The sequence below is a fragment of the Falco rusticolus genome, chromosome 5 (genome assembly GCF_015220075.1).
Source record: "Falco rusticolus isolate bFalRus1 chromosome 5, bFalRus1.pri, whole genome shotgun sequence".
Classification (NCBI taxonomy): Eukaryota; Metazoa; Chordata; class Aves; order Falconiformes; family Falconidae; genus Falco; species Falco rusticolus.
Genome location: NC_051191.1, coordinates 21,716,265 through 21,744,163, shown reverse-complemented (window position 1 = coordinate 21,744,163; position 27,899 = coordinate 21,716,265). Strand labels below are relative to the sequence as shown.

Here is a 27,899-nt window from a genome sequence, read left to right as displayed (position 1 = left end):
AAGATACTTTGAAGGTATTGCTGGTGGTATTCAATACATGACTGAGCTAGGTGCCCATCTGGTGCTGCTGTGGGGCTGGGGCAGACCTGGAACAGGGGATGAAGGTCTCTCCTTGTGGAGACTGGTTCAGCATCCCTGTTCTGTCCTTGGTGTTGGGGGTGGTTAAGGCTGTCCTGGGACTGTTTAGGAAGAGAAGTGCAGTGGTGGTGGCTGAGGGCTGCTATATTAAACATCAACACCCAGGGCAGGACCCTTTGCTGTAGTGGAGGATGTTGCTGCCCTGTGTCTGTGCTTGGTAGGGGTCCTGCTGTGCCAGGCTTCTTGCAAGAAGATAACTTGAGAGTTGCTGTGCTGGTGCAGTGTCCTGCCTAGGCCACAGCTAAAAGCAGATGGTGAAGGCAGACTAAGGTTTGGGTAAGCCCATCTGACACTTTCTTATCTTGTAGCTCAGGGCTTCTTGAAATGGACATGGGTTTTTTCCCTTAGTGAGCCTCAGTAGAAGTCTCTAGTCCAGTCTCTTTGAGCCCAAAAGCCTGGGTTTCACAGCCTCCTGTGTCAAGGAATTCAACAGCACAACCACACTTTCTGTACAGGGACTCCTCTCTAGCCAAGCCAAGAGTAGTTGCTTTATGGGGCAATTACTAGTCTTGTATGGAGGTAATGAAGAAATGCTTTCTTGCTTGGATTCTCTCCAGCTGTCTCTAATCAGTGATCCTGCATAGCTGTATCTAATCTAAATGGAGATGAGAAACTACTCTGACAGTCAGTTCTTGAAGCTCAACAGCACTGGCTTCTCCCATCAGAGAGAAGCAGAGGGCTGCTGCTGTCTGAGCAGGGAGAAGTCTGCCTGTACCTCCCTGGGAGGAGCATGGTGGGAGTGTTCCCACTGCTGCCTAAGGCTGGCTGGGCTGAATCATTCCCTCCTCTGCAGCTGAGAGCACCAGATACAGTACCTGGGAAGGCTGTCTCTGCCCTGTCTCCTGCCCCAAGGCAGGATCAGCAAAGCAAAGAGAAGAAACCATGAGCAGTTGGACCTGATAGCCACCATGTACTGTAGATTCAGCAGCTGGGCGTGGTGGCCTGCTTCTGGTAACAGGGCTCTTGAGCAATATAATGAGTGTTGGGATGCGGAGGGACCTGCCACAACACCCTGCTCTCTGCATCTGCCTTGCTGGGAGATTGCAGCATCTCTCTGAAGTGCTAATGCTTATTTGTGGGTTGTTCAGCAGCTCTTGGGTGCCTGCTACAGAGAAAGTGTCCTGGCTGCCACCAAGCTGGCTTAATGTTCCTCTTGTCCATAGGTTGTTAGCCACATGCTCTATAAAGACATTCAGAAGTGCCAGCTTTAGTCTAATTCCTCAGTGTACACTCCTAACTTTCTCTTCTCTCCCATTCCTGTGCAGAGGGAGTGTATTTCTATCCATATTGGCCAGGCTGGTGTCCAGATGGGCAATTCCTGTTGGGAATTATATTGCCTGGAGCATGGGATTGAGCCAGATGGATTCTTCCCCAGTGAATTCCCAGGGCAAGCAGACTCTTCCTTTGGGACCTTCTTCAGTGAGACAGGATCAGGGAAGTATGTACCCAGGGCAATATTTGTTGACCTAGAGTCTACTGTCATTGGTAAGTCATGGAAGGTCTCCAGAACTCTTGGGGGTGGGGGCAATAACTTCTCTGTACCTGAAGTGTGGTGTTGGCCACCTAAACTCTTGGTGAGGCTGCTAGCTTCCATGTAAAACTGCATCTAAATTAGTGCAAGTAACTTGGCAGACAGCAGATCTTATGCTAGTGACACTCATGAGATCTGAATTCCCTCCAGATGACATCAGGACTGGGATCTACCGCACGCTCTTCCACCCAGAGCAGCTCATCAGTGGCAAAGAAGATGCTGCCAACAACTATGCTCGGGGCCACTACACCGTTGGGAAGGAGATCATTGACTCTGTTGTTGACAGAGCTCGTAAAATGGTAAAAACCTTGTGGAGGGTCTTCTGCATAGCGCTCTGGTTGCTTTTGCCCTGGCTGTCAAGAGATGCAATGGGCTGGGTGGCTGGGGTGGAGAGAGGGAGGCAGTGGTGAGACTAAACCGAGCATATCTTGGTTGGCTTGAAAATGCCACTGTGACCTGGAACAACACAATGGGATGCCTGTGGGTGTAGGTCTTGCTGCTTGGGACTTAAGGGGAAAACCAGGGACTAAAGATGCCCCCAGCGTAAGCAGGAAAAGAAGCAGCTGCGACTTGACTGTCCAGGCAAGAGGGCTTTCCCCTAATGTGTGTAGGGTTTGCTGTGTCAATCCTGATCCAAAATCTTATCCCAAACAATGTCACATCTCAGCTTCTGGATAGTGGCTCCCCTTAGACCTCTCCTCCCTAGTGTGATAGTGTCTGGAGCATAAGGTTTCACCCACACAGACCTCAGAAGTGCTGTGATAACACTTGATTTAAGTGGAAACTTGTAGTGACTTTCAGACTTCTCCTAATCTTCTTGACTGTTAGTATTGTCTCTCTGACCTAATATGTCACTCCCTCAGGCCAGGCCTCCTTTCCTCCAAAAGTAGAAGATAATGTAAAAGCAGCTTAATTTGCTGTGTCTAACAGATCCCACCTTCTAGAAGTGAGAGGGTTGTGTGTAAGCAGGAAAAAAAAAACAACCCACAAACGCCCAAAGACTTGATCTTGATGGTTAAACACAGAACTTTAGCTTAAATCCAAGGACACCACAATAACTCCATTAACTCGGTCCTTCTGGTTCTTTCCCTGGTGCTCCAGACTGACCAGTGCAGTGGCCTCCAAGGATTCCTGGTCTTCCACAGCTTTGGGGGAGGCACAGGCTCTGGGTTCACCTCCCTTCTCATGGAACGGCTCTCTGTGGAGTACAGCAAGAAGTCCAAGCTGGAGTTCTCTGTGTACCCAGCCCCACAGGTCTCCACAGCAGTGGTGGAGCCCTACAACTCTATCCTCACCACCCACACTACCCTGGAGCACTCGGACTGCTCCTTCATGGTGGACAACGAAGCCATCTATGACATCTGCAACCGCAACCTGGACATTGAGCGTCCCACCTACACCAACCTCAACAGGCTGATTGGGCAGATAGTCTCGTCAGTCACTGCCTCCTTGAGATTCAATGGTGCTCTGAATGTTGACCTGATTGAATTCCAGACCAACCTGGTGCCCTACCCACGGATACACTTCCCGCTCACAACCTATGCACCCATCATCTCTGCAGAGAAAGCCTACCATGAGCAGCTGTCTGTGCCGGAGATCACCAATGCTTGCTTTGAGTTCTCCAACCAGATGGTGAAATGTGACCCACGCCGTGGCAAGTACATGGCGTGCTGCCTGCTGTACCGAGGTGACGTGGTGCCCAAGGATGTGAATGCAGCCATTGCAGCCATTAAAACACGCCGGTCGATCCAGTTTGTGGACTGGTGCCCCACAGGCTTTAAGGTGGGTATCAACTACCAGCCTCCCACGGTGGTGCCTGGGGGAGACCTGGCCAAGGTGCAGCGGGCTGTGTGCATGCTGAGCAACACCACGGCCATTGCGGAGGCATGGGCCCGTCTGGACCACAAGTTTGACCTGATGTATGCCAAGCGAGCCTTTGTGCACTGGTATGTGGGGGAGGGCATGGAGGAGGGGGAGTTTTCAGAGGCCAGAGAGGACCTGGCTGCCCTGGAGAAGGATTATGAGGAGGTTGGAAGGGACTCAGCAGATGGAGAAGAATAATATTTTTACCTGTGGGAAGGCAGCTTGGAAGAAGCTTTTTGTAACCTAGTCTGCCAATCCCTCCCAGGGAAAGGAGTTGGTGGGCTGGGTCTGAGGAACTGTGACTTAGAAACTCTACAGCTTGTCTGAAAGCAACTCTTTGGTCAAGTCTCATGCATGTACAAAGTTGACTAAATAGTGATTAGCAAAACATCTTCTCCTGTCTTGAGATGCCACAAATCTGGCTTGTGGTGGCTGCAGGGTGGTTCCCATGTTGCCTTGGTCACTGTAGTCCTATCTGTAGGGCTTTCCTGCTTGCAGATGCTGGGGGGAGCCCTGTGAACTGGGGTGGGTGACAGCATGATGTGAACCATCTGCCCTGGGGTGGGACTGCCGTGTTACAATGAATGTTGAAGTGATGGTTGTGCTCAGCACCGGCTGCCCATGCCCTGTCAGTGTGCTGAAACGGCCAGCTCTGGGTTTTCTGTGCTGCTTGCTGCTCCAAGGCATAGCAGGGGGGTGGGATCAGGTTTCCCTGGTCCCTTGCTGCCGTGCAGAGCCCTGCTAAAGCAATCTATGTCCTGCATTCCAGGGCCTGCCTGGAACCGTAACTGGAGTTGAGATGAGAATTCAAATACCTCTGCTGTCTGTCAGAGCCCTGTGAAAGCACCCAAACAATGTCCTAGCTCTAAACCAGGGACATGTTTCTGGCATTAGACTTCTTCCTTCTTGTGCTGGGTGATGGCCACTCAGCAAAAGCGATGCAGGAATCCCTGTGAACAGCTAATAAGCTGAAAAAGGGGAATTAACTTGATTGCTACAGCTCCCCTGGACCACAGCAGGCTATTTCTCCACTGGGTGCTCCCCTCCCAGTAAGTGATCCAAGAAAGGGAGCTGGCTGGGATGTGATGGGGAAGCTGGATCTGCAGTCAGGCTGTAATTGAAGGGCTGACAGCCTTTGCTTTGGAGGAAGGTTTAAACAACCCAACGGAAGGGTGGAGGGGGGTGGTTATTATTAAAGCCTGTCTCTACTTGCCATTACTCAGCTGGGCTTCTGGGGGTGGCAGTCTCCCAAGGTCATGGAAGTGGTAGATCCTGGGGGCTGTCTCACCTCCAACTGCCCTCTGCCTTTGGGAGCAACACTGGTGGAGCTGGCAGTGTGATGGCTGCAGAAGAGGGAACGAGCTCTCCTGTGCCTCCTGGCCCCACCAGGTGCAGTTTTATGTGTTGGGAAATGCCTCTCTCAAGAGGACTGATGTAGACCCTGAAGCGATGACTAAACCTCCCTCCAGAGGAAAAAAAAAAACAACAAAAAAAGAGTGGACAAAGCAGAAAGTACCTCAGGCAAGGTGATGCCAGCTCTGCCTTCCCCTCCTAGGTACTTGGTCAGGAGCTGAGTAACGATTGCTTGATTTTTTTTTTATTTTTTTTTTTTGGTGGGAGCACTTTTCTTCTCCTCAGTATAGATGCCCTTGGATAGGGGTCCTGTTTTGGAGTACATGGTCTGTTTTCCTTGTGGTCCATTGGCAAGGCAGGTCATCTCACTACCCATAAACTGAATGCTGCAGGAGGAAGGCATGGCAGCCAGAGTAGCTGTACCATGTTTGATGGCCTGAGGTTGCATCTAGACCATTTAATTTTATGGTACTGGAAAAGCTTAAACTCTATGGATCTGAATACTCTGCATTCCTGGAGAGTCAGCCTCCTGCTTCCTAAAAGTACTATTTTCATTTTTTTTTCTTCTCATTTTAAATCTTCTGGTGTGCTTGATAGCTCTTGAATGCAGAGCTGTATGGCAAGAGCCTGGTGCGCAGCTCTTACCGGTGCTGGGAGTGGAGGAAAAGTCTGGCTGTTGGTCTCTTGGGGACACGTGCTTCTCTGCAGCCAAAGCACAGTCCTGCCCAGTGCTTTGACAGCCTTGCAGCTCCATCAGGGCATTTTTGTGAATGTTCCTGAGCTTCAGGCTCATCAATTTGCAATGGCAGCAAGTTCCTTTCTGTCATATCTGTGTGCGATGGCCACAAGCTGAACCCAGAAGCGATGATGGAGTGAGGCAGTTTGTACCCCAGCCAGCTGAAGACTGTGTCACCCTATGCTGAAGACCAACCCAGCCTAAGCAGCCTCATCACCACTGGCCCCATGCAGAGCTCCACACCTGCTCCTGACACAGCTCTCAGCTTGCATCATGCCATGGAATGGAAGCAAGAGGCAGCAGTTGCTGCTGGATCTGGGATTAACAGCACTGAAGAAGAGGGAACTTGCCTGACACCCTATAAGAAGTCTCTGGCAGAGCTCTATGTGTACCTTGAGCCTCCTCCCTGCAGGGCAGTTATCTAGTTTGTCTCATTTGGAGAAGAGGAGGCTGCAGGGTGACCTAATTGCTCTCTACAGCTTCCTGAGGAGGTGAAGCAGAAGGGAGGCGCTGATCTCTGTGGTGTCCAGTGACAGGACATGTGGGAATGGTTCAAATCTGCACCAGGGGAGGTTTAAACTGTACATTAGAAAGCATTTCTTTATCATAAGGGTGGTCAAACACTAGAACAGGCTTCCTAGGGAAGTGGTCGATGCCTGAAGCCTGCCAGTGTTTAAGAGGCATTTGGAAAATGCCCTTAATTTTCTTTAACTCTGTCAGCCCTGAAGTGGTCAGGCACTTGGACTAGATCATAATTGTAGGTCCCTTCCAACTGAAATAGTCTAGTCTAATGATGAACCACTCTGCCCCATTGCCTGTGATCTACCCCTATTGCCCCAGCAGTAATTAACAATAGAAAATGGGCTGGAGCAATGTGCCGGAAGCAGATCCCGCAGGCTGCTCCATGGTTGCTGTTCATAGGAGTGGGGTTTTTTATGACCAGCTTGGCTATTCCAGCACACAGGTAGAGAAAATAAAGCTGAAGCTGTGCAATGAAGTGTGTGCTGCTCTTCGGTGTGGGTCTGTACAATCCACCACTCATTAAGTTGATAAAGCATTGCCTATGGCCATTGAGCCAGAGATGCTGACTCCCCGAAAGCCACAGGATTGATCCCTCACCAAGGAAAATCCTTTCCTTCCCTCTCTTACTGCATTCATAGGAGGGCAGGAGTGGGTCTGTGCAGACAGACATACTGGAGTAATTGATTGCAGTAATAAACAACTGCTCCAATTACATCAGCCCTGGTGCTGTGCTGATTGCTTTCCAAGCTGCAGGAGCATGTGGCTGTACTCCTGTCTTGCTCAGCTATACTGGGTCAGCTTGTGGCTCCAAGCAGGAGTGATGCTTGCTTTGTGTCCACCCAAGGCTGTTGTCACATTTTTGGGGGATTGGACCAGTGGCTTCCAGCCTTAGCTGGCTGTGGGAAATAGAGCCACCAGGGAAAGGTGGTAGCCCTCAGGATCATGACCCTCCCCAAGAGCAGTGGGCCATACCTAATGTTTTCACCGAGGTAATTTCATAGCAGCGAGTTGAGCACAGAGGAGGCTTCAGCCCAACAGTAGATGGGAGGACCCATCTACTGTCTATTCATGCTCCCAGCACCCTGGTTTTTTAGGCTAACTGCAGCTAACAATGAACTCTGGACTCTTTCCACCTCCCAATTATAGGAGGCAGCAACACATCTCCATCCTTCTAACCATCCCTGGCTGTACCTGCCAGTGCATCACTTTGGGAACATCTCCAGAATCACATCCCCATTAGGACAGAGGGCAGCTGTAGCTACAGGGTATGGAGGAGGTCTGGGGCAGAGGGAGACTGACTTCACTTTGAGACAGAACCCAGCATTAAAATGAGGAGTGGGTATACAACAAACAAATATGGTGTATAACTCCATGCAGCATGGAGCCAGCCATTCTCCTACCCCACAGGCTTATGAACACTCCTTCTCTATATCTTATCAGAGGCTTTTCATTGCTTTTCCTCCTGAGTCACTCCATCACATTGGCCTGGCACACCTCCTCAGGGCAAACTCCAACCCCAGGTGCACAGGACTGAGTTCATGCTTGCACCAACCCCTGAGCAAGACCCCAGTCTACAGCTACAGCACTGCTCCACCAGCCAGTACTTGCTCAGGCAACCAACAGGCTTTACCAAAGATGGTGAGGTAAAGCCCCACCAGAAAAGTACTTTTTGCCCAGGTGCCACTCCCTGTAATGGCACTGGTCAAACTGGGGGTTCCCTGTTCTCCCAGACATGCTTCCTCCAAGCTGCTCTTGGTGGCAAGAAGAACAGCATCCAGCTCCAGACAGACAAGTCCCTGCAGGATATAAGACACTTGCCTCACAGCAATAATTATTGTTGATGATCCTCACAGATGACCTGCCCAGAGCACACTCTTATCAGCATTTGCTGTTCTCCCCAGGACAACATCCACACAGAAGGGACCTCCCCACAGAATAAATCTTCATTAAGTCCAAAGAACTCAGAGAAAAAAATCTTTATTCAAATAAAAAAAAAAAAAAAGACAGTTGCATAGAAGTATACAGGTGCATTTCTAATTAAAAGGTGCTTTTACAGTAAAAGCTAGAGCAAGAGTTTGCCATTTTAGCCAAAGCAGGCAGCTTGCAACATTCCCCTGGATTAGAAATCCAGATCCTCTGCCTAGGCAGGATGCGTCCCCAACACTAAGTCAGGCACCTATTCAGCTTCACTCATCAATAAACAGCAGTGTGATAAAGCTCAAGACACCCATGCTACGGAAGTGCACTATGAGCGCATAAACTATGCAAGCAGAAAAGGTATAATACGTCAAACAGTAGCATTGCTGTTCAGGACAACCCTTTAGCACCTCCAGGCACTCAGAACCAATTTAGCCTTATGACAGAGGACTGACTTCATTAAGAACAGGCTGCAGTTCATTAGTACTCATCCTCATCAGCCTCATCTTCTCCATCTGCAGAGTCCCTTCCAACCTCCTCATAATCCTTCTCCAGGGCAGCCAGGTCCTCTCTGGCCTCTGAAAACTCCCCCTCCTCCATGCCCTCCCCCACATACCAGTGCACAAAGGCTCGCTTGGCATACATCAGGTCAAACTTGTGGTCCAGACGGGCCCATGCCTCCGCAATGGCCGTGGTGTTGCTCAGCATGCACACAGCCCGCTGCACCTTGGCCAGGTCTCCCCCAGGCACCACCGTGGGAGGCTGGTAGTTGATACCCACCTTAAAGCCTGTGGGGCACCAGTCCACAAACTGGATCGACCGGCGTGTTTTAATGGCTGCAATGGCTGCATTCACATCCTTGGGCACCACGTCACCTCGGTACAGCAGGCAGCACGCCATGTACTTGCCACGGCGTGGGTCACATTTCACCATCTGGTTGGAGAACTCAAAGCAAGCATTGGTGATCTCCGGCACAGACAGCTGCTCATGGTAGGCTTTCTCTGCAGAGATGATGGGTGCATAGGTTGTGAGCGGGAAGTGTATCCGTGGGTAGGGCACCAGGTTGGTCTGGAATTCAATCAGGTCAACATTCAGAGCACCATTGAATCTCAAGGAGGCAGTGACTGACGAGACTATCTGCCCAATCAGCCTGTTGAGGTTGGTGTAGGTGGGACGCTCAATGTCCAGGTTGCGGTTGCAGATGTCATAGATGGCTTCGTTGTCCACCATGAAGGAGCAGTCCGAGTGCTCCAGGGTAGTGTGGGTGGTGAGGATAGAGTTGTAGGGCTCCACCACTGCTGTGGAGACCTGTGGGGCTGGGTACACAGAGAACTCCAGCTTGGACTTCTTGCTGTACTCCACAGAGAGCCGTTCCATGAGAAGGGAGGTGAACCCAGAGCCTGTGCCTCCCCCAAAGCTGTGGAAGACCAGGAATCCTTGGAGGCCACTGCACTGGTCAGCCTGCAGCAGAATAATGTATATTTACTGCTCTCTTAAGGACTAGAATCGCCATCCCAAACAATGCAGCAATAAATTCTGCTTGCTTACTGGCCAGTGTGCACCCAATCCCTACAGTGGATTCACTCAGTATATCACCCTACTGAGCATATTCAGCATACACATGTTAATTGCAGCATTCCCTAGAGGTACTATAGGTAGCTCTATATGGTCAGATGGAAACTCTTGGCAAATTGCCCCATTATCAGCTCAATGCTTATCTCAGCACCTGAGAGGTGATGGGACATAGCATGTGGGTCCTAGAACCCAAGGAGACATCTCAAAAACATTTCACTGACAGGCATCCAAATACATTGTTACAATCTTTCTTCACTCCTGTCAAATGTGGAGTATGGTCTTCCCAGCTTGGCTACCAATGTCCATTTAGTATCAATATCCACAATTGTATGGCTTCCTTGTGGTCAAAAGTCCTTCTCTTCTGTCTGAAGTCTAGTATTGTGTCACTTCATACAAGTATGATATGCAAAGACAGTTGCTTTTAGGACAGATGTACAGGTTCAGATGACCCCTCATTTTAGTGAGGCCCAAACCTAACCAAAGCAGCAGCCACCACCCTCAGAGCTCACATAAAAGGTTTTTTTCTTTAAGACTTTTAGCCCAAACCGAGAGTATAACTACATTGTCCATGGTGTGTTACTTTAAGGGGAAGATTGTCTTTTCTTACCATTTTACGAATTCTGCTGAGGACAGTATCTATAATTTCCTTTCCGATGGTGTAGTGGCCACGGGCATAGTTGTTGGCAGCATCTTCTTTGCCACTGATGAGCTGCTCTGGGTGGAAGAGCGCATGGTAGGTCCCAGTCCTGATCTCATCTACACAAGGAGGAGAGGTCATGGAGAGCAGCACACAGTTAACAGTACATTAGTATGACAGATTAAAACACATAGCAAATCAACCAGGACCCCACATGAAATGACAGTTGTGGTGCGATTAGCTCAGACTGGGAATAATGGAAGGGGTAAGAATAACCTTGTCCAGGCTAATTCTTCAATTTGTCCTCCATCTTTGCCCAGCAGCTACCCTGGGATCCTAACATAATTTGGCTTAGAGTTAGTACACTGCCTACACTTCTGACATTATTGTAGGATTGTGGTTACTACATGCAGCTTGTTTTTCTGCTTGTTGCAAAGCATTTTGAGGTGGCCTGAAGCACCACCTCCATCATCCGCTCTACTGCAAATGGGAGAGGAGACAGAGTGCCTCCAGTGTTGACATGTCTGCTAGATGTACCTGACCCAGCTTCAGGTACCTTATGAAGACGGGCATTAGGAGCTGTTTCTCTGAGCTCCATGCAGTCAGTGAGGTTGTAGGCACCTACAGAGGTTATTTAAAACCACTCTGTCTCGATATTGGATACATTCTTTATTTACTGGCTCACTCACTGGCTTCCTAATTTAATGCCTTAATAAGATGCCGAAAAGTTTAGTGGAGCTAAAACAAGTCCACATTATGTCATTTAATGGAAGGAATAAGTCACACATCCTAGATGGTAAGATAGGAGCAAACACTCAGGGGAAGCCTAGAAGGCAGAAGCAGGTAGATGGATGCAGGTGGCTGGGGGTCATTTCCACCAGTTCTCGGGGGGGGGGGGGGGGGGGGGGGGCGGGAATAAAATGTTTTCTAGGAAGGTACTCTAAATTCAAGTGCCGCAATTGAGTCAAATGCCCAGAGATCACTACAGAAGATGGAAGGGGAAGTAAAAAGTTTGCAGTAGCAAGACACCCAGTTTCCACAGAACCATGAGATGTGTAGCACCCAAAGATGCTTCACAGGTAGCATTAAGACCAGGTGAGCCACATCAGGTCATAGAAAAATGTAATTCAGTCCAGAGTCACTGAGGTTAATAAACCCACACCACTTTACACCTGCTGAAGATCCTGCTTAAGGCAGCAGGTCTCCTAAAAGGAGAGATCAACTGAAGACAGGCCAGTGTAGTAAGAGTAATAGGTTTGTCACTCCCAGGTCCATTTAGAAATGCAAACTCTGTCTCCTGATGGCTGGAGACATTTTACTGGAGCAGAGAGTGGGAGATGCTGGGCAATACGAGCAGCAAGAAGTAAGAACGGTCAGCAGTCACAGTTAAAGATACAACACACAACCACCCTACTATTACCAATGACAGTGGGCTCCAAGTCTATGAACACTGCCCGGGGCACATGCTTGCCAGATGCTGTCTCACAGAAGAAGGTCTCAAAAGAAGAATCCACTTGTTCAGGCTTTGGCTCTGTCGGTTTCACCTGCTTGGGGCCAGGAATGGTCCCATCCGCCTGTATCCCATGCTCAAGGCAGTACAGCTCCCAGCAGGCATTGCCCATCTGCACGCCAGCCTGCCCGATGTGGATGGAAATGCACTCCCTCTGGAAGGGGAAATGGCTTGTTAAGGAGATTTTTAGACATCCTGTGACTTAGCACTAGCCCCCGCAGTTCTTGTTTGAGCCATTTGCTACTGTGGATGATTAGGGAAACAGGCAGCTTCCACCCACCGCTGGGAGCTGGAGTGAGGATCAAATCACGATCTGCAGGGCAGCTGGACACAGCTGAGCTGCACACATAGCATCCCTAGGAAGTAGTCTCCCAGCCCAGGGGAGAAGGAAGGAAGGAGGCAACGGGCTTCACACTGAGGCAGGAAGTAGCTGAGCAGCACTGCCCCCTCGCTCAACCAGCTCTGCCATGGAGTGGAGCAGCTGTCAGTTCCCCAGGTCCCAGAGCAATGGGGCATCAGGGACAACAGCTCCAGGGTCCTTGATAAAAAAAACACCCAACGAATAGAAAAATAATAAAAAAAAAAAAGCACCACACAGAAAAAACACCCCAGCACGTATAAACCACCAAAAACACACCAAAAAAGAAAACCAAAACACAAACACTGCACCAAGCAGGGAGAAGCCAAGCTTGGGAAAACCACAGCAAAGCTGAGAGTTGCAGCAGGAAACAAGGCTGGAGAAAACCAGCAGTTGCCTGGGGCCAGAACAAGGGCAGGCTCACACCGAGGGGGAGGCTCTGAGTCCTGGTTTAACCAGGTCACCCTCCAGTAGCCTCCAACACCAGGGTAGTATTGAAGGTACTGGCGTCTTTTGGGGACTTTTGATGGTTGCATGCTTCCCTGGATAATTGGCATCTCTGCTGTTTCCATCACCCCAAGATCAAAGCACTGCTGCAGCTATGACAGAGGCTCATGTCCCAGCTCCCAAGCAGACACTCCAATTACTGCCATGCATGGCATGGGGCTGTGCTGCTTCCAGAAGAATCACTATGAAAGGGAGCTGGTGATCCCACCTGGGGATGATAAGCAGTGCAGTGGATCCCATTTGTAGCATTAATGGGCAGCTTGGTTCAGCTCTCACCTCATTTTTGCACCACCACCTAGTCCCACCCAGAGCTGGGGGTCTCCACAGGTAAGCCGAGCTCCAAGTAGCCCACCCCGAGCAGAGCATAACAAATGCCACTGACAGCCCAGCTGTCTCAGGGCTGAGAGGACACTGTGTGTGCACGCCCCTAGGCATAACTATGCTGCCAGAGGGACTCTGTCCCTTGAAAGTCATTACCCTCTTAAGCAATGCTAGACAGTCCTGGGCATTAACCACATGTGGGAGTAGCCATGAGAAGGACACAATGCAACTATTCCCTTCTTGGTCTCCAAGCATGGATGTGCCAAGACATTTCTCAGCCCTCAAACAACTCCAATGGCCACCACATGCCCAGGTCACCCACCATGAAGCTAGAAACCAGCTGGATGAATACTCCTGGTACCACAGAGGGACACCAACTCCTTTACCCACAGCTGACTAAACACCACTTAATCCAGGTCTGGGCTGAGACCACCAGTTCTGCTGGGCGTGGAGGCTGTGTTTAAGTCCTCCCTCTCCGAGTTGATATTTGCACTATGTGGGAAATGCTGACTGCCATTTGCCCATCCCTCTCAGCAAGATGGTTGCAATAGCTCCTTGCCACAGCTTGCAAGGGTCAGTGCCACAGCCGTTTCACCAGTGCTTAGCTGGGGCAGCTGCTCCACTCACTATCCTCTCCCAGCTCTCTAGTCACAGCACCTGCTTCAAGGGAGCACTGGTATTTTCAGCACAGAGAACAGGGGAGGAAGAAAAAAAAAAAAAAAAAAAAAAAAAAAGAGAAAAAGGGGCCTGCTGGAAGGAAGAAAGTACAGCTTTTTTCTGCAGGTTTTTTTTCCCTCTCAAATATGCCAGAAGGTTTTTTGAGATCTGGGATCTCAAACATTTGCATCAAGATGAACTGCATTTTACAGACTCTGGCTATATGCAGCCTATTGTTGTCCAGCTGATTTTCCCATTGGAAATACTATGTAAATGTTTAACTGTTTTATGGCCAAGACAGACTCAAGAAGTCAGCAGATAAAAGGAAAAGTTCAAAAGCTGGCTCGCTAGGAGTTACTTTGAAGTTTTCTTCCATTTGCAACATGCAAAGGGACACCACCAGATCTTCAACAAATTAGTCTTTTGCATTCACAATGATATGGCAGTTGCATTATTCTTTACAAAAAGTTTCAGCTAGATCAGCCAGCACTGTTCAGGGTTGCAGTTTTTTAGTAGCCAGATCAATCCACTTTAGTTTCACAGCTGCAAACTCTTTAACACAAAGATTAAATTAAAAAGCTAGAAGGAAGAGGGACTTTATTCATTTAGTATCTAATCCCAAGGGTTTGTAACAGACAAAGGCAACATGGCAGCTCACTCCTAAAGAAAAAAAACCCTAAAGGTCTCTGCAAGTTGCACTAGTTCCCTGTGGCAGTGGAAGGGTTGAAGTGTTAAACTTTGGGAAAAGGACTAGTAGTGTCAAAAATTTAAGCTTTAGTCTATCACATAGTTGTGTACTGAGGTACAGTGGTGCCCCCAAAAAAGTAAACCCAACTTGCACTAAAGAGGCAGAAACTTTGCAGCTCTACAGACCCCACCTCAGGAACTGCAAACTCAGAACAAAAAGCAGCAAGAGGCCACTTAAATAGCTCTTCTCCAACCAAGTCCCTCACTTTTCCCTTATAAGGAGCAAACATTGAATCAATAAACCATAAGGTAATCAGCAATGAAACAAAGCTGTTTGGAATTAACATCCCCAAGAGAAAGGAGAGAGAAAGCAAGCAAGCTGTTTAGCTCAGAACACTTGGAAAATATACAATCTATATTTTAAGTTTAGACAAATACAAGGCATGCTCTTACCATGATGAGACTGGAGGCTTGCTAAGATCTAAGCAAAACAGCTGCTGCCCCTGCCTCTCCCTGCAACTTTATAGCCCAGGAAGGCTTGACTCCACCTGAATATAAAGAAGCTTTCTGCTAGCTTAAAGGAGCAGAGCTCCTTTTCCTTTGCATCCCTAGAAACAGCAAGGGATAAAATGATCTATTACTGTCTAGCTGGTGTGATCTCTGTGATTAAACAGCCTTGGGTGCAGTGCAATGTGAGTGGTTTTTTCTTTTTCCAAAGAGCCTCAGCTGGGGGGGGAAATAAAAATAGATGCCAACGTTTGGGTTATCCTAAAAAGAAGGAAACTCTGGGGAAGTTTGTCTGCCCTCGTGTAATTCACTTTATTTAGCAGAAACAATCTTCTCCTTATCATTATTCAGAGTACTGCTGCTGATACACTCTATTTTGCCTATTTTTAGACACAAACCTGCAAATTTTGGTCTTTCTTCCATATGTTCAATGACCTTCATGGGAATCTGCTGACTTTTGCACCTCTGGGACATTCGGGTGCAGGCTCAGACCCTCTGTTTGCCTTACCTGGTGACTATGAAGTGTTCATTTTGCCCTCTTGTCAGGAGCTGACATAAGGACTCTGAGCCAGTTTTGGCCCCATCCTGCAAATGGGTAGGTATATCTTTAAGACTGCTCTGAATCTGCCCTTAAGTCTCAGTAGTGCCTGTGTGGTTACTAGCAGCAGATAGGTAAGAGTGGTTAGTAGTAACTTGTTTACTAATTCCCTTATTTACCTCTTCATTCTCTCATTAAATGGTTCCCAAACCTTCTTTAGCTCAGCCATAGTTGCAACAGGTTGACAGCGCTGGGACTGAGGGAGATAACCTTGTCACAGACTGTGTCAGTGTGAGTGAGCACCAGCCATTCAAGGGCAGGAAGTTTTCACTCTCTCTGTTCTGCATTTGTGAAACTCTCTGCTTACTGGGTCCACCTTGGGCTTCCCAGTACAAGACAGACATTGATATACTACAGCAGGTCCAGTGTAGACTGCCAAGCTGGTCAGATTTGGAGTATGGGATGTAGGAGGACAGGGTAAGTGCTGGGCTGGTTGATCCTTGAGAAGGGGACACCTTTCAACTCACCATGAAGGTGGTCAGCTAATGGAGCAGGAGCAGATACTGAAGCATATGGGGGAATTTTCATCCCTGAATGTATTCAAAATTCACCTGCGCAAGTCCTCAAGCAACCTGTTCTAAGTTGACCTCAAGGTTTTTTTAGGAGGGAAGATTAACCCTCTGGCCAAGGACCTGTATGCAGCAACCTGATTGTAAGAACATTCCCAGACAAAGGGTAAATATCTTTAGAGAAGCTTTATTTCCCTTTGTACTGTCAGTACTGTGTATGGGCTTAGCTGAGTCAGCTGAGCCTGGAGCATGGAGGGTATTCAACCCCCAGCTCTACTGAGGCATGGGGACAAGACTGCAGCCTTGGTGGACAAAGACATAAGCTGACCTGCAAGAGGAAGCCACCTATGTGAACATCTCTCCTCCACCAGCATGTTCATCCCAACCTCTGCCTCTGAGGGGAGATGGGAGCATTACCCAGCTCCTGCTTGGGGCTATGCCATGGATTTAGGGAATTCAAGCCAAGCAGGTTGGGCACACAGCTCTGCCTGTTTTGGAAGTGAGGGAATTCAACCATAATTGGGTCAGGCGAGGTTCTTTTGTTAGATAGAGCATCATGCAAACACTGCTGCCACCGTTGTGGCCTCCAAATATCTGCTGGGAATAAAGGTGGCCTCTGAGTATAGAGAAGCTATTTATTTCTGGCTTAACCAAGATCTTACCAAAATGTGTGCACCAAGCCTGCCAGTCAGACAAGGTCTTCTCTTTCTAAGAGGCATCTGTTCCTCAATAAGAAAAGAGAAAATGAGGAACTCGAGGAGTTCAGAGCATAAAGCATTTATTCGTGAAATTATGTGGTTTTGGTAAACCCAAGTAAAAAATTTTGGGGTCTGATTTCTGTCCTTCTTGGGAAATGGAAAGCAAAAGAGAAGATTGCTATAGTCTGATGGTGACAGAGACAACCTGCCTGCAATCTCAGCTCCAAGACATATTTAGAACACTGACGAGAAGGACAGAGACCACCCCCCACAGAGGACCTGCTGCTGCAGCTCCGAGCCTTTTTATAGCCAGACCTCACAGCTGCTGCCTCCTTCTTCCCACTCCCACATCCTAAATATTGCCTCCTCGCCCTCCCTGGTCTTCCTGTTGCTGTCCCCTCCATGTGGTCTGGCACCAGCTGCTGTTCGCCTCTGTGAAGCAAATCCTTACCCACGAGGATGTGGGTGGTGTCCCAAAACATGCTGGCTGAGTGTCCTGAGATGGAAGGGAGAAGTGATCTGTGGCCATGCTCTGGGCAAGCACTTGACTCACCAGGCTGCTGAGGAAGAGAGAAGGCACTGGGTTTCCTGTGCCACTTTGGAGAATGGCACTTATATGTTATCCTTCAGGCCTATCACTTGCTTTTGTTAGAGGTGCCCCCATGGAATCAAAATATTTTGGCCCTGGGAAGAGAAAATATTTAATTCAATATTAATTGTTGGTATTGCTGAAGCAGGAAAAAGAGGAGGGAAAAATCTCACTTCGCTTCAGGCAGAGACAAATGTGGAATTTTTTTGTATTTTTGGCTTGTTGATTGAACTGAAAAAATAGTGATTCATGTAGTTCCAAAATCCACAATTTGTGAAATAATTTGCTCCCATGTTTAATTGTTCACCTAGTTAAATTTGCTCCCTGTTTCACATGTGAATTTCCCTAGCATCGGCTTCCAGCCACTAGCTCTCATTATGCCTTTTTCTGGGAAGTACAAGTTGCCAGCTTTCCACACCCTCATCCCCCTGACGGCAGTTGTTGTCTTTTCAAGTGAATTCAGTGCTGGCCGAATATGCAGAACAACAGTCCTAGAGATCTCCATCCTCCACTTCAGCCTGAACTGCCAGATTCCATTCCACAGCAGGTCTCCATCTGCCTCTGCTGTCCTCCAGAAGCATAAAGCCACTAACATCATTAATGGGAACTCCCCAGTGACCTAGGCAAACCTGGGCTCACCTCACGTAACACCACTATCCAATAACAAGCCTCTGACAGGGGAGAAACTTGGTGCGTGCCAGTGGTTCCCAAAGCTCAGATGGCAGTGAGCACATATCTCACAAGTTTGTTGTGACCCTCAGGAGCTTTGGTGGCCATCACATGTTGGCCCTGCAAATTTTTGTGTGGCCTTCAGCTTCATGACTGATGAGCAAATGAGGAACCTCCCAAGGGGCACCCACTTATTGATGGGCCAACTACTCCTCTGGATACCCCTGCTTCTCCTTGTAGGGAGGCATCAGTCCACTGTTACCCTAATTTAGGTTTGCCAGGGCTGACTTTGAAGCACTGCTCGTGATAGCGGTTGTCCTTTATCTATCATGCAGTGAGGCCCCAACCTCAGCTTAGGCATCTGTTACTGATAACAAGGGATGATTTATCTGAGCATGAGCCTGCATATCTTAGCATTTCACTGTGTGTTTCTGTCCATGCACGGTTTGTTTTTATACTGCTCCTTGGTGTCAGCCCTTTCTGCTTCATGCATGTAAAGGATGCAAGCAGGGGCAATTCCACTTGCTTTGCTTATAAGGTTTCTTACCCCTTCCCTAATGTACAGATTTAGTTTCAGCCAAACTCCATCTCCAAACACGTCCTTGTGGTGTCAGACAGTAGAACAACTTAGATGCAGGGGGATCCATTCAGATACACTCACAAAAAAAAAAAAAAAAGAATTAAACTTGCCACAAAAGTAAATTACTAATACAGTACTGTCAAAAGAAGCATTCGGCATCAGTAGGAACTTTTGGCATTCTCTATCATAATGCAAAAAGTTACAGCAAAAAGTGATTAAAACCCATTTCAAGGCTTTCATTTCAAGGCTATCAGGATGGGATGTTTTGACAATCCAATTTCTCCCCTACTCCCCTCATTTTTCTTTCCAAATAAAACACTGGCAGACTTATCCCATTCTGGTTGACGGCTCAATGGGAGTGGAAATGCATATTTCAGCAGAACATAGTTCCAGCAGAATTCCCCCAACCAGCTCTGCCTCAAAGCTATTCCTGTAACCAAGGGTGGAGAAAGCACCATCTCTTTATTTGTGTCTGCACAGCTGTGCTTCTCCTCTGCATTCCCTAAAGCAGATAGGAACCAGCTGTGGGGTACAGACTTCTTTGTGGTGGGGTTAGGCTATAGAAATAGTGAGTGTGCAAGGATATATTATCTATTCTCCAGTTGCAAAGGGTTATTTCTACTCTTCTCCTTTTAATTGTCTTTGGAGTAATGAGGTAAATGCTTTAAGGAAAAGCTTTCTTCTATAGTAATTTGAAGAAAGATGGACTTTAATGAGTTTCAGGGTGGCTGTGTCAGGCAAAGGTTTACCACCCAGTGCCCTGCTCCCAACTGTGGTCACCAGCAGCTGCTTGGAGAAGCGTAACGGGCTGGGAAAATGTATACAACACATCCCCTGAAGTCTCTCCCCTGATTTTTATTCAGTTCAGGGACTTGCCGAACTGCACATGGTTTCTACATACTCAATAATTCTCAATGCATTTCCCTGCCATCAGTTTGTCTCGTGCCCCTGAATATTGTCCAACATTAGTGTCAGCTCACAGGCACTTCTAATTTCAATTTATTCAGCAGGACTCCAGGTAACTAACTTACTGCTGTGTGACTTGTTTTCATCTTTCCAATACCCATTTTTTTTTTTCTTGATCTCTCTCTTGCATTTCCCTGTCTACAAAGCTGAAACCATCTCATCGGTCAAGAGAGTGTGTATGTGCACAAGCTTGTTGAAGAAACTGAGTCGTGTCTTTCTCTCTGCCAATAAAGTGATGTTACCTTGTTCTGCAAAAAATCCTAGAAGCTCTCTGCTGTCTTGGTATGCAACCCTACTACCAGTCTTGCAAGTTTTTGTTTTAATCAAAGAGACTGAGCCAGAATCCCCATCATTCACTAGGGCGTTGCTGTTAGTCCTCACCATGGAACTGCCTGGTGCATTTCAGCATTGATTCAACTCATTAGTGACCCTCTACAAAGGGCCCTTCTCAGAGGGACTTTTCACTCCCACCTGTCTGTGCATGGGAAGCATCTAGAGCAAAGACAGGATTAGAAAGGTTCTTAACCAAATTCATGACCCGTTTAAGAGTTCAGCCTTAGTGCTTCCGTTCATGTTTAATGTCAGAGTACCAACACAGCCTTTAGTGGGGTTGAAAATTGAATCTTTGCATCAAGTGCTTTAGAAGAATTAGGCTTGAACACTGAGGCTTAATTTGAATTATTTGGATTAATTTAAATGTGTGGAGTACAGGGATCAGTTGCATGGCTGGAAAAGGTAGGTAGACATATTTGAGTGTCCAGGCTGTTCTTGGCTTCACGGGATCTTCTCATTCCTGCACATTTCTCTGCTCCCTTATGGAAAAGCATTGTTTTGGAGCTGCTGAAAGTAAATTCATAGCAGTGTCAAAAGGGTGTTGTAGCTAGAGACCTGTTCCCCTGCTGTGCTGAGCTGTGCGAAGAAGTTTTGAGCAAGAGCCTTTCCCATCGCCACAGACAAACCTCATAGATGACTGACAATTCTGATTACTTGCAGTTCACAGGGCTTTTGTAATGGTCCCAAATCTCTGACAATGATACATGCTGTCATTAAGCCTACATAAACAATCATTTCAAAGTTGTAAAAGCAAACCACTTTTTCCTTCATCTTCTGAAGGTTGCAATGCATTGTAAAAATACACGTAGGGCTGTGCTGGCTTTTTTATATTGGTCAGCTCTCTGGCTAAGACAAAACACAAGTGAGGTCCAACTGTAATGTTTGTAGAAGGTGCAAGGAGTGAAAACAGAAGAGCAGAGTGACTTGGATTATCCAAACTGATTTGCTTTTGCTTTTTTTCTTTTTCTCTCTCTCTAAAGGGAGTCAATTCTGCATGGCGTGCAACCATTGAGAAATGCATCACTTGAGGCTTACAGCAGCAGTTTGGCCAGCTTGGGTATCTCATAAGCCTCGTGGAAGAGATGTGAAACCTTTCATGAGTTCATTGTGTCACTTGGCAGAGTTTCTGTCGTGGCTGTGAACCACATGCATTATCAAACTTAATGCCTGCTGACTACCTGGAATGCAAGAGCGATTTTCATGTAGTTTTACTTATTTTCTAGGGTTTTTTTTCTAGATGAAAATACAAGACAGGTTGGTGTTTTGGTTTTGGGTTTTTTTTTTAATGGCTCTGAATACTGATGGTGACACACACGCTAATCATGTGCAATTTATGGCCTAAGGTTTTATAGCACTATAAATGTCTAAGCTGCCTCGAATCCTCCAGATGACTACTTTCGAAGTAGTGTAAGTGCTTAAAAGAGCAACATTGCCAAATGTATAAAATTCTACAAAATAACTTGATGCTTTGAATCCTGAAAGAGATTGGTGTCAATGAGGTGTGCTTTAATATTTGCCTAATTAAGTCTGCTTGTTTGAGAACCACAAGGCTTTAACGCATGTGTTACTAATCCCCTGCCTAATCCAAAAAATCTTTCCAAAAGGGAATAGTCCTAACAAGACAGACATTTAGGTCAATAGAGTCTCTACTACTCCTTGCTGAGAGTGGGGAGAAGAAAGCCTAGCAGGCAAAAGCCCTCCTTTGAGCAAAATATTTTCTGGTCTTGAAGATGCAGAATGGAGCATAGCTCAAACTCAAGATTTCTCCTGGAGCACCACGACCTTCCGAAAATGTAGTGAAACTGTTTTGCAAACCCTTGACAGCACTTGCAAGCAGGTAGGTGCTGTAGCATCAGTGGGATTCTCACCACCCTCTTAGCAAGCCCCTGAAAGGCTGTGCCTTGTCAGTAATTCTAATTGTGTACCACTCATGAGATCCCACAGATACTATATGGACATAACCTTGAACCATTATTTGCCTTTGATGGGCATTGGGCTGCCCAAGTCCATCTTCAGTGGTGTAAACAGCCTCAAACACAGCCTCGGTGGTGCAAACAGCCTCAGATACTACCAGGGACTCAGCCATAAAGTCAGGATGTAGCCTGAAGCAAGGCAAAGCTTCTGTCCTGACCATCACCAAAGAGCACACCAACCAGTGTTGAGCTAAATGCCTGACTTTGAGATAATATCTTTATATAGCATCCTAAATCAACTTATGCTTATTAAAATTCCAAGCTCTGGTGAGCGCATAAACTGCACAAGTAGCAGGGCTATGCAGCTGCTAAGTCTCATGCATAAGTGAGGGGAAGAAGACATAGGGTGAGGCTGGCGTGTCTAGCTGAAGACTCTTGCTCATGTGCTGATTGGCAGTCATGTACCCTTCCTGCCCAGTGCTTGCCCTCATAGCTGCCTGTGACGAGAAGCTGGGGATCCCCTTGGGCACGATGTCTCCAGTCTGGTAGGCTCTGCCATACAGCAGAGCGAGAGAGGAACATGTCAGAAACAGGATCTCCTTAGTGTCAGGAAGGATTTTCTTGTGCAGCCTCTGGCTCCTCTGATGAAATCATTGTGGTTGCTACTGCCCCTCAGCAGGGAATGGGAACTGTGAAAAGGTTTCTTTCACAGTGTCTTGGTTTGCCTCTTCCCTGGTCCTACTCAGGGGTTCTGCTTTTCCATCTCTGCCAGACAGAGTGGTGTGCAGATGGACAGTGCAGTACTGCCTCAAACATGGGGTCCAACTACAAGGCCCCACTCCCATAATCAAGCAAATCAATAAGCTCCTCTGGGTCCTTCATTAGTGAGAGAGGACTGAGGGGCAGCTGTCCAGAGCATCCATTTAGCTCCAGAGCCCACAGTCACTGGAGAGATACCAAAAATCGGGGGAAACCTAATCAAGAGGATTACAAGACACATGCAATGGATCCCTGAGCTTGACTGGCTTCTTAGCTTTCCTAAAATGTTTGCACCAGAAATCCTGTTTCTTACAGCGAGGTTCTTCCCTCTTCTGAGCTGTGGCACATACTTTGAGGTTCCCCTTTGTCTTTCACTGTTCAACAGATCCTGTGACTACTGTGGATATGAGTTCAAGTTGGATATGAGTTGTAGGGGACTCACTGTAATGTAAATTAATTTAATATAAAGACCTAAGACCCTCGTATAGAAAGGTAACAGTTGCTCTGATTTTCAGTCTACTCCTTGCTCTGCTCCTCTCTTTCCTCTGCCACCTGACCTCCTTTTTACTACAGTCTCCAGCAAACATATTTCATTATGGCTGAAATTCAGATTGGTGTCCACTGTTCTACTTTTACAGTGAACCCCATGTCAATGGGAAGGGAGATGCTGCCAACAATCTGGGACTGCTGCACCCCTGGGAAGGTAATGTTGGATTTGGACACTGATTGATGAAACTTCCAAAATGGCAGATGAAGCTCGGTGAGTGCAGAGCAGAGGCAACCTGAGTTCTGTCATGCTTCTGCTGCTTGAAGATGGATGGAGACTTTGTCTTGAACATGCAACTGAAAAGCAAAGACAGGTGGGTGCAAAAGAGTTGATAATAAGGCAGACCTGGCTCTGCTCAAGTTCAGATTTCAGGGTGCATTTCCCTCCCTAGCCTGGCCACAGCTCAGTGCAATCGTGATTGACTCCAAACGAAGTGTGGCCTTCAAAAATCTACATTTGGATTGAATGCTCCTCTGTACCAGTTTCTTGGAACGCCTTCTATTGCCTTCTGGTCATTCAGATCTAAGCTGTAGCTCTGCAAATCGACTTGAAGACAGGGAGACTTGCCAGCTTCCAGAGGCAGCTCCACACTGACCTCCCAGCCCACCCTGGGACACTTGGACTCCACAGGAGACAAGAAGGCCAGGTCATAGATCTATGATATCACTAACCACAACTTGGATACCCAGCATCCCACTTGTACCTGCTGATAGGATGGTGTCCTCTCCCATCACATCCTTGGTTTAACAGAGCCTTCAGTATTGACTTCACCAAGAGAGTCACATCTGGTGACCACATCCTTGGATATGCTTTGCACTCATGACCTACCTATCTATAGTTGCAGCAGAGAAGGCCCACCACAAGCACTTCTCAGATCAGCGATGTCTGTACTGAGTTCTCCAACTGCATGGAAAAGTAATTTGATAAGTCTGTGGCTCACTGCCTGCTGTACTGAGGGGGATACAGTGCTCAGGGATGCAGCTGCGGTCACTGCAGAATGCAAAAAACAGGAGGTCTTTTTTTGAAAAGACAGGAAGCTTTTCAAAAGCAGGAGGACACCAGTTTGTGGATGGCTGTTGCAGAAACCAGGGTCCAGCTGAGCAGGGGAGGTCACTGAGGTAGGAGGCAGCTGTGAAGGAGGACTGGAAAGACGTGAAAGAATTTGATTGGTAGAGATTAAGTGTATGAATGTCTGAAGCATACTGAATGTCTATCAGTAACTATAAGCCAATATAAATTAAATACCAAGTGAGGCAATACAAGTTGCTAAATCTAGTTTAGGTTTGAACAAAAATAGAAACTTAACAGTTTTGTCATGTTAAGTCTGCACTGGAATAAAATAAGCAAAATAATTCCCTTTGCTTTGGCATAATATCAGTGCTGAGTCTGACTCCTCTGGCACACTGCTGAGAGCAAGCCTGGTGTATTGGGTATGCTTATTCTTTTTCCCATCCCAACAGTATATTTCAAAATAGAAGTACAACTTCTTTCTAAAACCTTCAAATCTTTGTCTCGCATATGGTTATGTTAAGCCTTTTGGCAGGCTGCTACTTTCAGCTTAAAGAGGGGGCATCTACTTCTCCAAATCAAGCCACAGGTTCCACTTCAAAAGCTAGATTTGTTTTTTAGTATCTCTGAAGAATCCATTTCTGATTCATTATTAAAATACAGCCAAGTCAGTCGAATACCTTGTGCATATGTGGGGGTTTTAATGGATTTCAAAGAATTTCATCCAACTGCTACACAGAAGTTGAGATCAACCTGTGATTGAAATGAACATGATCAACTAACTGTAAAAGGCTATTCCAGCATAGCTTCCTGGAGTGCCAGTATTGTTAAAAAGGGAGATCTTTCTGCCAAAACTGTCTGATCTAAAGGCAGATTTGTGCTCCAGTACCCAGAAGTATCCAGAGATACTTCCAATTTATAAGCAATTATAAATCATAACCCACCCCCTCTTACAGGAACAGCCAGGGCTGCCACCCCATGAGGGGAGAGACCCCATCCCCTCCATGACAGCCACTTTCCAAAGAGGGAAAGGGCTGAAATGGAGGAAAATCAAAATCTCAGCCAAGTGGGACATGTTTCCAACTGATACCTTCACTTGAATGTGTCTAACCGTTCACCCAGTGTCTTGCTCAAAGCACCACTTAACTCCAAGTGGGATGGGAGGAACCATGAGGGCTCCTGATGGCTTTTCAAGGCAGAGTTTCTGGGGTTTGCTAGTCAACGCCTGTCGCGCCAAGGTGTCTGCTTTTCTCTAGCACTATCAGAAGTGAAGACCCCACTGCAAATGGTTTACACAGTGGTCTCATGCCGAGACGTGGCTGTGGTGAGACAGATCTCGCCCTCTCCACACCAGGGAGCAGGAGTCGAAAGTCCCACCTTTTTCCTTTGCATGGCTTCGTGATGCCTCACAGGGATGGTTTGGTCCAGGCACATCCCGTGTCATCCCGGGAGAGGGAAAGCCCCTTAAAAGCGAGATGGGAAAGGGCCAGGGGTGCGGGCAGGATGCTCTGTGAGGGAAGCCGCCGACTCAGCCCCATGCCTACACCCAGGGGACACCCCCAAAGTAACACCCCATTTAAATTGCCCGTGTGTGTTTTGAGGGGGGTGTCTGAGGTAAATTTTTTAAGATTTTTAAGTTGTTTCTCCAACAACGTCTCGTTGATTTCCAACTCCCTCATGGGGATGAGGACATTGCTCCCCTTCCCGGGGCCGTGGGGTGCTGGCCTTGCATTCTTTGCGGAAAAAATACTGAAGGGAAGGAGGGAGGACGGGAGGAAAGGAAGCATAGCGTTGGCCGGGACGGAGCAGGCCGGCGATGGCCGGTCACAACGGCTCCGTGCCTCAGTTTCCCGCCAGCCGGGGACCTCCCTCGCGCGGGGCAGTAGGGGGCGCTGCGCTCTTCGTCCCCCCCTCCCCCGGCCGGCCCGCGTCCGTCAGAGCGGCGCCCTCGTGCCTCCTGGCCACGCGCCCCGCCCGCCGCGCTGATTGGCCTCTGCCGCTACCGCCGCCATTTTCAAACCGCCGGTTCGCTGCTGCCGGTACTACTGTCGCCATTTTCCGCCGAGCGGAAGCGGTGCGGCTTGGCTAGTCCCCGCCTTCTCCCTTCACTGGTACGACGTGTAGCCATGGAGGCAGAGCCTGTTGGCCAGAAGCCCTCTCGGCTGAGACGAGGCAAGGCCAGTGCCGGGACATGCGCCAGCCACTCGCCCCCGGCGAACAGCACCCCCGCGGTGACCGCCTCGGCAGCCTCCTGCAACCGGTAGGAGCCGCGATCCCTCCCCGTTCCCCCGTCAGAGGCTGGAGCCCTGCCAGTAGCACACGGTTCCCCCTGGCTCGTGCGCGCCCCGCGAAGGGGGACCCCACCGTTCCCCTGGCTTACAAGGCGGGGGGCTCCTTTCAGCCTGCAGAGGACGCTGCTCCCTCCTGTCTTCTAAAGGGAGACCCCCGGCAGGCCGTGGGGGAGCCCTCACCCTCCTGTCTTACAAGGGATATTCCCTCCTTGCGGTTGTACGGGACTCCCTTCCTAAGTCATAAGGAGAATTCCTCTCCTGCAGGCTGTGGGGGGCCCCCTGCCTTCTTATGAGACAGACACTTAACACACACACACACGCTCAACCCAGATCGTAGGGGATGCCTCCCTCTATGTTCTATAACGGAGGACACCCCCGGCAGGCTTCCGCCCCTGACTTATAAGGTGAACGTGTCTCCTATAATTAGGTGAGGGGTTCATCAACACCCCATCTTGTATGGTAGGAGCTGGGGAGGGGCATTCCTCAGGCCATAACCAGTTTTCCTGTCTGTTCCTGTCCCGTAATGGTGGGGTGTCTTTAACGTCCCCTGGAGCGATTGGCTGAGCCTCCAGGATCTCTGCAGGCCCTAACAGCAGATCAACTCCCTCTCCTGGGCATGGAGAGACCCTTCTCAGCTCCAGCGTCAGTCCTGGCTTTTACTCTGATTTTTAAATCCCTGTGTATACCATCTATTACTGTTATTTTGATATGTTGAACTCGGGATGCTTTTCCAAGACCACCCAGTGAAAGAAACTGTTACTACTTAAGTTAACCTGAAGATCAGTTTATGTGTTGACCCAAAAAAAGTTACCTGTATGTGTTTATAAGGAGCTCCTGCCCTATCAGAAGCTGACCCCTGAGTGAATCATCTCCTGCTGACTCCTATCTAGACAAACCCAGATTGATCAGCAGAGGCTTCTGTTTTCTGTTGCCTTCAGGGTTAGGAAGTGATTTCTCCAGGTGTGCAGGTGATGGAGAAACCACCCATTTCTGACAAATGTGGCTTTAGTTACCTCAGCACAGTTTCTACCTCCAGCTGCTGTATTTGGGCAGAGGTTCACTCCTAGATGTGATCTCTTCCTCGCTGCCCTGGTTCTTTGTGCCTGATGCGGGACTGCAGCCCTTTGCATCCCAACTTGGCAGCTGCTTGGGTTGGAGTGTTGAGAAGTGCTCGTGCTTTTCTTCCAGCTTCATTTGTGCCATGGGAATGAGTGAGAGGAAGGTGACTGGGGCAGTCCCTTGTTTTGAAACCTAGTGAAATTGCCCATGGACTGGAGTGCATGTTCTTTATTGGGTGACTTAAAGCAAAGCAAGGTAAACACTGATGAGCTTGGTTTTCGTAATGGCTGGTTTTAGTAACCATTCTGGATGGCAGAACTTTTTAATGAAATTTTAAAAATAAATGTTTTCTTAGAAACATGCTGCAGTATCATCTTGAATATCAAATTGTAGCTCCCTAATTACCGTACTTGAAAAGCATAGCATAATTGAAGGCTTCAGTGATTTGATGAGTTGATGAAACACACTGGCTCAGTTTCTGGGATGGTCGCACATTCCTTTGTGAGGCTTGTCTGTGTGGAGAGGCCCAGGGAAATTGTGATAAAACTGGGAAAGAAGTTT

At 48.0% G+C, this 27,899-nt stretch overlaps 4 protein-coding genes across 4 annotated transcripts in view; 3 read left to right on the top strand and 1 right to left on the bottom strand.

The window, feature by feature from the left end:
* LOC119148308 (collagen alpha-1(VII) chain-like) overlaps positions 1-461 on the top strand; it is a 98,730-nt gene extending 98,269 nt beyond the window's left edge. Inside the window, exon 87 of the mRNA XM_037388284.1 lies at positions 447-461. Within this exon, the coding sequence (XP_037244181.1) occupies positions 447-461 (15 nt within the window). The remainder of the gene's footprint in view (positions 1-446) is intronic.
* A 969-nt stretch (positions 462-1,430) lies between these two features.
* LOC119149371 (tubulin alpha-3 chain) lies at positions 1,431-3,730 on the top strand. The gene is made up of 3 exons (XM_037390566.1): positions 1,431-1,623; positions 1,820-1,968; positions 2,771-3,730. Exons 1-3 carry the CDS (start codon positions 1,446-1,448, stop codon positions 3,728-3,730), a joined length of 1,287 nt encoding a protein of 428 aa, XP_037246463.1. The 5' UTR covers positions 1,431-1,445.
* A 4,810-nt stretch (positions 3,731-8,540) lies between these two features.
* Positions 8,541-11,936, bottom strand: LOC119149388 (tubulin alpha-3 chain-like). The gene is made up of 3 exons (XM_037390589.1): positions 11,693-11,936; positions 10,243-10,391; positions 8,541-9,521 (listed from the first exon to the last, which is right to left on the bottom strand). The coding sequence occupies exons 1-3, from the start codon at positions 11,892-11,894 to the stop codon at positions 8,541-8,543; spliced, it is 1,332 nt and encodes a 443-aa protein (XP_037246486.1). The 5' UTR covers positions 11,895-11,936.
* Positions 11,937-26,114: 14,178 nt separating this feature from the next.
* NET1 (neuroepithelial cell transforming 1) overlaps positions 26,115-27,899 on the top strand; it is a 53,988-nt gene continuing 52,203 nt past the window's right edge. The window contains exon 1 of the mRNA XM_037389208.1: positions 26,115-26,248. Within this exon, the coding sequence (XP_037245105.1) occupies positions 26,115-26,248 (134 nt within the window). The remainder of the gene's footprint in view (positions 26,249-27,899) is intronic.